At 52.6% G+C, this 8824-nt stretch overlaps 2 protein-coding genes across 2 annotated transcripts; one reads left to right on the top strand and one right to left on the bottom strand.

Moving 5' to 3' along the window:
* Window positions 1–400: 400 nt before the first annotated feature.
* On the bottom strand, window positions 401–2053 carry VOLCADRAFT_100141 (uncharacterized protein; the record flags this gene model as incomplete). Its single annotated transcript, XM_002958764.1, has 4 exons — window positions 401–457; window positions 743–792; window positions 1027–1243; window positions 1982–2053. The coding sequence occupies 4 exons, from the start codon at window positions 2051–2053 to the stop codon at window positions 401–403; spliced, it is 396 nt and encodes a 131-aa protein (XP_002958810.1).
* A 2611-nt stretch (window positions 2054–4664) lies between these two features.
* VOLCADRAFT_100140 (uncharacterized protein) lies at window positions 4665–8618 on the top strand (the record flags this gene model as incomplete). The annotated part of the gene is made up of 5 exons (XM_002958779.1): window positions 4665–4994; window positions 6803–6886; window positions 7596–7686; window positions 8067–8332; window positions 8514–8618. The coding sequence occupies 5 exons, from the start codon at window positions 4665–4667 to the stop codon at window positions 8616–8618; spliced, it is 876 nt and encodes a 291-aa protein (XP_002958825.1).
* Between the last annotated feature and the right edge of the window lie 206 nt (window positions 8619–8824).

Below are 8824 nucleotides of genomic sequence, written 5' to 3'. Positions count from 1 at the left end.
TCTTCCCCCTCGTCCTCTTCACCCGCGCCTGCTGCCCCTGCGCCCAGGCGAGGGGTACGGACCCATCGGGTGCCACCACAGCACCCCGACTGATCCCCACGGCTAGCCGGGAAACAGAAACAGCAGTAGCAGTAGCAGCAGCTGTAGCTGTAGCAGTAGCAGTAGCTGTAGCAGTAGCTGTAGCAGTAGCAGTAGCAGCAGTAGCTGAAGCGGAGGATGGTGCCTCCAGGTCTCCGGAACCATCCCGATGCTGACCACTCCAATGATGACCCACGGGTCGCTCCAGGGCGGCGCTGACGGCTACCAGGTCGCCGGCGGAGATTCCCGCGGATGCCGCCAACATGCCTGGCGCGTACACGTGCGCTCCCTAAGCAGTTAATTTAGTTGGACAGCAGTTAGTTTAGTTGGACATCAAAACACAGCATGGCAGGAGATTGATTCGGTGGTTGAGTAGCGACTGTACGGCATGACGGTCAAGGAGGTGATTAGAACGGTTAAGCCGGGAACGTTCGATTGACAGAAAGCCGTAAGGCCCTCCGTGTGTGTGTGAACGGCGAATCAGGCCAAACCAACCTCAACACCCGTCTGCCATGGTCCCCTCAATACCCACGTATATCCCCTCTCTTTTACCCTCCCCTCCCCCTCCCCTCCCCCTCCCCCCCCCCTCCCCTCCCCCTCCCCTCCCCCCCAACCCCCAATCCTGGGTTTCCCCACGCAAACCCAGCTCCCTGAAGCCACACACCTTGAGCACCGCCTCGGCAGCATACCGGTTAACAATTACCTCGGGAAGCCCTACATGTACAGCGCCGTACAGCGTACGGCAGAAAAACAATATTCCGTTTGGTGATAATATTCCGTTTGGTAATAATATTCCGTTTGGTGTTTTATCTATGTCACATGCATATTACATAAAAAAACACAGGCATGCACACCATAAAGCATCAAACGCCACCCCACCCCACCCCACCTTCAAGGTGGGTAATCCGTACCGCCGATCTCCCACACACATCCCTAACCGCCACGCACCTGGATCCCACTCAATGTCGTACGGTCCGCTGCCGTACAACATTAAAACCCCCGGCAACCTTGGATGCAACCGCAGCAGTGGCGGTTGATGCGGCAGTTGCGACTGTTGCGGCGGTTGGGAGTGATCCAGATCCAGATTATCGTTTTTCACCGTTGTGGTGACCGTTTCAGTGATGACGACGACCTGCTTCTCGTCAACCGCCGCTCCCTTGACGACCTGGAGCGTTTGAGATCGCTGCTGTTGTTGCTGCTGCTGTTGTTGCTGCTGCTGTTGTTGCTGCTGCTGTTGTTGCTGCTGCTGCTGGTGTTGCTGTTGTTGCTGATGCTGCTGGTGTTGCTGGTGTTGCTGATGTTGCTGTTGCTGGTGTTGCTGGTGTTGCTGTTGTTGCTGGTGTTGCTGGTGTTGCTGTTGCTGGTGTTGCTGGTGTTGCTGTTGCTGGTGTTGCTGCTGTTGTTGCTGTTGTTGCTGGCGTTGCTGGTGTTGCTGATGTTGCTGTTGCTGGTGTTGCTGTTGCTTCCAGAGCTCCTGTCGCAGCCTCTTCATGACGTCCTGCGTGCGGAGGAGAAGATTCGCAGCAGCTGGTTGGAGGTGAGCCATTACGGGTGGGGAGAGCCATTACGTGGTGCGATGTGTGATGTGCTGTAATGTGATATGTAGTGTGATGGCGTATGCCCATAAGCTCTGTGTTGCATAATGATATGTATGTATGTATGTATATAGGTTTGGCAGCAACTTCCATCTTAGGTAAATGATTGAATGACAGGTGCTATAAGGTAAATGATTGAATGACAGGTGCTATAATCAATCCCTCAAAATCATCATCATCATCATCATAATCGGTGCATAACCTCACAACCTAGCATTGACGACGTAGGGCTGAATTCAAGCCGCGCTAAACCTCAGAGCGAGCCGTTTGTTCGATAGCGTAGCGGCATATAGTTGCTTTTGCCGTACCTGCGGTCGTGCTCGCAGCGTGTTGACTCGTAGACTCGGTGTTAGGCTCGGCCTGGAAAGGGCAGCTGACATTGCAGCTAATCGGCTGGCCCCGAAGCAGGCCGTAAAGTAGGCTTCAACCTGGTATGACCATTGCAAGAGGGTAATCGATTATGTGACTTTCAAGCCAAGGTGACTTGCGTGCGTGACTCGTAGACTCGGTGTTAGGCTCGGCCTGGAAAGTGCAGCTGACATTGCAGCTAATCGGCTGGCCCCGAAGCAGGCCGTAAAGTAGGCTTCAACCTGGTATGACCATTGCAAGAGGGTAATCGATTATGTGACTTTCAAGCAAAGGTGACTTGCGTGCGGGTTTGGGTGGGATGCTCGACATGATTCATGGTTGTTGCATAGTATCTCTGGTATCTGGGGACTAAGGTTGCATGCTTCGAAGATGACGTTTGAGAATTGAATGAGAGGCGTTGCAATGGTCCATCCTGGCCAGAATGTAAAAGAAAGACTAATGCCAACGAACTGTTTGCCATGCCACGACGGATGCAACATTTCCAAATAGGAAGCAAAAAAATGCCTCCTAATCTGAGCGTACCGCAGGTTCCCAGCGAACTCGTGAATGAGCGCCGCAACACTGTTGATTCATGTTGGAAATGCGCGTTGAAGCCGCCAATCGTCGAGTTTACCTCGTAATGTTACACTATTCGCTCAACAGATGGATGCACGAAAGCGCCTGAGGGCTTGCGTTACCGGAAGAAAATACTATTAAGCCTAATAGGGTTGCCATTCGCCGCGGAATAGGCAAGTGCCAAGCCTCGTAACTATCAGGCCACGAATCCAATTTAAATTCATGTGACCGGGATTAACTGTCCATGGCATAAACGCGCGATCAGATGCGGAAAAATGATATATACCCGGCGTCGGTTGTCGGTTGGTCGGTGAAGGACATGTCAGTTGCTAGATTCCCCGAACCTTGACCAAAGGTATTCTTTTGGTGCCATGGTGCTTTGTTACTGAGCACGGCCCAGTTGGTTGTTTTGGTGGTCCTCAGTGAAATGAACCGTTGGAGAGTGGTGGAGCGACTCGCAAAGAGGTCGGCAAATCCGGTGGGTCCTGCGGGTCCGTACCACAGTACCCGCAGCCGAAATTCGGCTTACGGCCCCGGCTGCGGGACCCAAACGACCAAAATTCGACCAAAAGACGTGATTTGCAGCCTCTATTACGGCCCGTAGGGCCGCGCGCTAGACTCGAACTCTGTGTTTGACTTTGTAAAAGACTGTCACGACCACCGTTTCACAATTCGGTGACGGTTATCAATGATAAATCACAGAAATTATTAAATTTCTAGCGTCTGTACCGATGACTTGCAGCTGCCGCAGCACTCGACTTGGTCAATTGTGGACTTTGGCATACCAAGTATTGGTCCCATGTCGCCTATCCTATACATAATCTTCAGCATTATTGCTTGTATTTTCAGCATGCTTTCTAACTGCTGACCGCGGCATGTCGGCGGCATCTCGCCGGGGAACGAAGGAAACACGTGCAGAAATCTCCAGCGGTCGACAGCGCACCTTGGCCGGCATGCTGAACGGTCGTAAAGCCACTGCTGAGCCCCCAGCAACAGATATCGAGGCGGAAGAGAAGTTACTTGGGCCATCGGGCAGCGCCGGTGAAGCTCCAGGTCTACTTTTCCCAGCACCACCACCTCCCAACTCCGGAAACGTCAGCACCGTGGCCCTTCCTCCACAGAAGAAAAGGCGCACTCAAGCCAACACCGCCGCCACCGGTCCCACTCAGCAGCCAGCACCTCTCCTGCCCCCGCCACCCCCAACACCACCGGTCCCACTCAGCAGCCGGCAACACTCCTGCCCCCGCCACCCCCAACACCACCGCTCCCGAACAGCAGCCGGCAACACTCCTGCCCCCGCCACCCCCAATGCCACCGCTCCCGAACAGCAGCCAGCAACTCTCCTGCCCCCGCCACCCCCAACACCACCGCTCCCGAACAGCAGCCGGCAACTCTCCTGCCCCCGCCACCCCCAACACCACCGCTCCCGAACAGCAGCCGGCAACTCTCCTGCCCCCGCCACCCCCAACACCACCGCTCCCGAACAGCAGCCGGCAACACTCCTGCCCCCGCCACCCCCAACACCACCGCTCCTGAACATCGCTCCGAGCGAGCATGTGATAACGGTTCCCAGCAGTCGTTATTACCAGATCTCGTCCCTTCATGCTTTTGTCGTACATCTGTCCAGGGTCACTTCTGGTGGAGCTTAAAATGTCTGTAAGCAGGTAACGCTTTCAAATCAACTAACACACTTCACTGTACACGCATTATGCAAGGCTTGGCCGTTTCATGCTTGAAAACAAACCAAGGACGTTCTATGAATGTATATGTAAACATTTTTAGCCCGGGATACGCTCGCTTCCATATTTCGTGGGGCGTTGCACATTCAACATAGCGCCGTACAGGTACCACTATGGACGGCTAAACGTTTCAAATGAATAAAACTTTTTATCGTGGGCCTAATGATAAATTAATACCAAGCAGATCTACAGATGCAGTTTTTGTACGCATGCCCTGGAAGCTGTTGGATTCTATGTACAACTCCATAGCGGAGCACAGCGTCTTCTGTGCACACCAGTACTATGCGGATTATCATGATCGCATCAATTATCTCTGACGCCTGCTGAAATGTTTTTCCTCCTAATCATTTTACTCGTACGGATACCGTCGGACACTTTCGTGTTTGCACGCGAATTGCATCAGGCTTTGACACAGCCTGCAAGGCAAGATCAAAATGGCATCAAAACTGTGCAATGTAACAGCGGCGTGGGGCTCGTGGAGGCATTTGCTGACCCGACAGTCCAGACCGCTCTGATCGTGGCTGACATTGTTTTGTCCGCCTCGGACTTCGCGGCGCGCGCCTCTCCAATCCGCCTGGAGCGCAATTTTACTATCCTTGGCGCTTATGCGCCAAAGGAGCAGTGGGTCCTGCTGGACTTCAGTTACATTCGCGGACGGGTGCGTAGGCATGCTTGCATGCCTTATCACCTTTCCTTCCCGCCACCCCATTGCAGGCTTGATGAGTTAGTGAAAACACCCTTGGGACAAGCTTAAGCTCTCAGCTGCCAGCGGCGCACCGCTCGCGTGCATGTGATGACCACCAGGGGAAATGTTGTTTATCTTCTTGCCATTACCTTTACTCACATGACGCTCACATACATGTAACGATCGCACACACGTATGGGGACTTAGGATAAGGGGGTGCCTTCCCTCATACAACCCCAACCACCATCCCAACCACCATAATCCCAGCCCTACCAGTGCCGTAGAAAAGGCGCTCTTGCTTTGCTTCTTCATATTGATCACACACCCCCACATGTACTTACCAACCCGCGCCCGGGCGGGGCCCCGCCGCACTGCACCTGCAGCCCCCATACACTTACATACACTCCGCACGAGTCTGCAGCCCGCTGTAACAACTATACACACATGGCTGATGTGCGGTGTTTTCCTTTCCTCCGTGGCTTTTAGGCGTTGTAGTATTGCCCTTGGGCCTTCGGCTCGTATGGGTAGTCTTACAGGTATGGGGTCACGCACCCCCAACCATGTAACACACACATATATGTATGTGTGTATGTTACAAGTTACAAGTGCCGCACGAGTGCGGGGGGTTCCGTCAAAGCCGGGAGGCCATGGACTATATGTATTGAAAGTTTGATATACCGTACGACCGACGGCGGTTTGGGTCCTGCCAAATAGACCCCTCCTCATCCAGTCGCCCAACATCCGTAGAGATAGATCAGCCACCACCACGATCTCAGCATGCGAAACTTAGACCATCAACTAGACCTCATCTCCACACCTCAGCAGCGTTAGTAAACCTAGACCTCCCGAACAATGCCGGGGGTCTGACCAGGAATCGAACCCGGAACCTTCATATACACAAAGGCGCCACCAGACCAGATGTGTATGTATGTGGCAGTTGGGTTTACCCTAAACCCTAAGTTGGGTTTACCCTAAACCCTAAAATCCTGAAACCCTACAGTATGTATGTGGCAGTGTATGTGGCAGTAGCAGTCCATAAACGGTTGCTGTATATACAGCAACAGTTTATGGACTGGTCGTACCCATGAGCCCGCTGCGGACGATAAGCCACCCTAAGAACGTATTTATTACACACACACACACACACCTCAATGAGTACTTTGCGTATATCAGCTGCTGTCGTTTAGTACGGCAAGCATACACAAGGGTTACGTTACATGCTCTCTCTAAGTAGTAAAAATCTCGCTCTGTCGCCGCTGGCATTCCCATCATCTCCAGAGGCAGGCCCCCGTTTTCGTTCATTCGCCCGACAGCTACAGCTGCAGCAGTAACTACAGGGGGCAGCACACTAGGCTCTGGAGCCCACTATAACAATCGCACATACACACTTAGCGCCTTGTAGTCATCACATTCTAGGATTATCATGTCCAACCAGAACAATGCATGCTATGCTATGCCTACCAACTCATAGGGGGGATAACAGCGCCTAACTTCTTGGGCATATATGCCCCTCGTGAATGCAGCACACACACGCACACGCATACACCCTATCTTTCTATCTATCTATCTATCTATATTTACCTAGCTAGCAATCTAGCTATATCTATCGAAGCGCCCGCCCAGCGATCCGTGCATGTACGGAAAGCCAAACCCGCCGGCACTGCTCCGGAGGATTTATCCGCCATCCCAAACCCCGACCCTGTCCTCAACCCCCAAACCCCCAAACCCCGACCCCCAACCCTGTCCTCAACCCCCCTACCCCAATCCCTCATCGTCACCAGGTGGTCCTGTCCCCGGGCGTGACGTTCAGCCTATCCCAGCTGGTTATCGACGGGGTCAGGAAGGGGCCGTACTTCCAGGTAGCTGTGAGTGTGTGGGCGAGTGAGTGGGCGAGTGAGTGGGCGAGTGAACGTGTTGTGTTGTTGAGAGAGTGAGTAAGTGTAGAGTGTTATGTGGCGTACTGCTGGGACCTGCTGGTGATGGCTGGCTGCACGCCATCGAATCAAATGCCGCGCTCGCCTGCTGACGTGCTGTGCCGTGCTGTGTAGCTGCTATACGGGCCTGTATCTACCTAGCTACGTACCTGCCGCCTACCTAACTACAAGGCTACTTACCTGCCTGCTTATCAGTTGCCTTCTGCTGCTGGGATCCCTGGCCACGCATTCTGCATTTGGCTGGAGCTCAGATCAATGCGCTGAGCTAGCTGAAGACGCCAGCTGGTGACGGGCTAGCAGGGCTGCTGGCGCATGCATGCACCGCATGCGCTCTAGATCTGGTCGGCCGCTCGGTCTCCCCTAGCACAAGCAAGCTTAAGCCCGCCGCCGCGTATATAGATGTCATTCCCCACGCACATACAACTAGTTGTATGGCAGTACTACCATACAACTCCTACCTGCATAAGCTTTAATTGCACTCTTATTATCTTTATTACCAGAGCTAAAAGATGCTTTGATTATGCCGCCTCTTTGATACTGTTGTGCATGCATGCTGCACCTTACCACTGACCACTGACCACTGACCACTGACGACTTACCACTGACCACTGACCACTTACCACTGACGACTTGCTTGCAGACCCCCGGGATGGATATCATAATCTACATGCCGAAGGATCCCACCATGCCGTACGCATACGTGCTGGCCTACAATTGCGCCTACATACAACGTGAGATATATATAGTTCATATGTACATATATGTACATATATTACTACATAAATGTATTTACTGTTTACCGGAAGAGCAGAAGTTCATGCAAGGGATCGCCACTGCGATCCAGCTCTCGTACGACAGTCGCACAGAACTAGCAGCCTTAAAGGCTTTAACCGCTACATTCCGTCGTACCCCGTACTGCTATAATGAGCCAACAATCGATTCAACATATCGCTCGTCGGTACCACTAACTAATATTAATACCACAGTGTGTTGCTGTCTCTAAGCATGTATCTCGGTATGTAAATCTGCTCTCTGATGGTAGGTAGACTATCTAATACTAACAAATGAACACCTACACAAGCAACACTGACGTACAGACGTGTGCACGCAGGTACATGCCTTCCAGACTCGGTGATCTTGGCTTCATCCGGCAGCATCCGTCGCCCCACAGAGGTGCAACCAGGCAAGCAGCTTTCAGACCGGCTACCATTGTGGCAGCCCTGCGACCCCGACCCGAAGGCGCACGCACTTCGACGGTGTTGGCCCAAAATAGGAATGTACTTCGACCAGGCTGGCTACGGTGCCGATCTTGTAGGCCCAGGCGACTCACCCATGCCGAACAACTACATCATATGGACCTATCAAGTTTATTATTTGGTGAGGAACTTATTATAGTTTTAGTAGCTGGCTGCACGATGTACTACAGTACACCAGGATGGTGTACAGCAAGGTGAAGGGGGGAAAGTACGAACATCTTCGCAATGTATGTATGTATGTATGTATGTATGTATGTATGTATGTATGTACTGGCTGCCGTTCTCACCACACCAGCGTGTAGTACATGATGTACTACGGGATGGTGTGTCCGCGACATGACCCTGATCGTGTTAAGAAACGGAAGCTGCTGCGGTGTCCTTTTGCGATGTCCTGTGTGCCAGTGTGATAGCAGCTAGATAACGGGTACCTGTATATTTTGTTGACGTATATAAAGACGTGCGCGCCTAGCCAGCAGCTAGCAAGTTACAATAGTTACAAGTTACGTATACAGACCTGCCCACCTAGCCAGGAAGCCAGCAGGCATATCTGATATATGCTTTCAAAATATATATGCGGTGACGGGTGGGAATAAGCCGTCCCAGCCGACCACAC

The sequence above is a fragment of the Volvox carteri genome (assembly GCF_000143455.1).
Source record: "Volvox carteri f. nagariensis unplaced genomic scaffold VOLCAscaffold_106, whole genome shotgun sequence".
Taxonomy (NCBI): domain Eukaryota; kingdom Viridiplantae; phylum Chlorophyta; class Chlorophyceae; order Chlamydomonadales; family Volvocaceae; genus Volvox; species Volvox carteri.
Note: the sequence above shows the minus strand (reverse complement) of the source record. Positions and strands in the feature narration are given on the sequence as shown.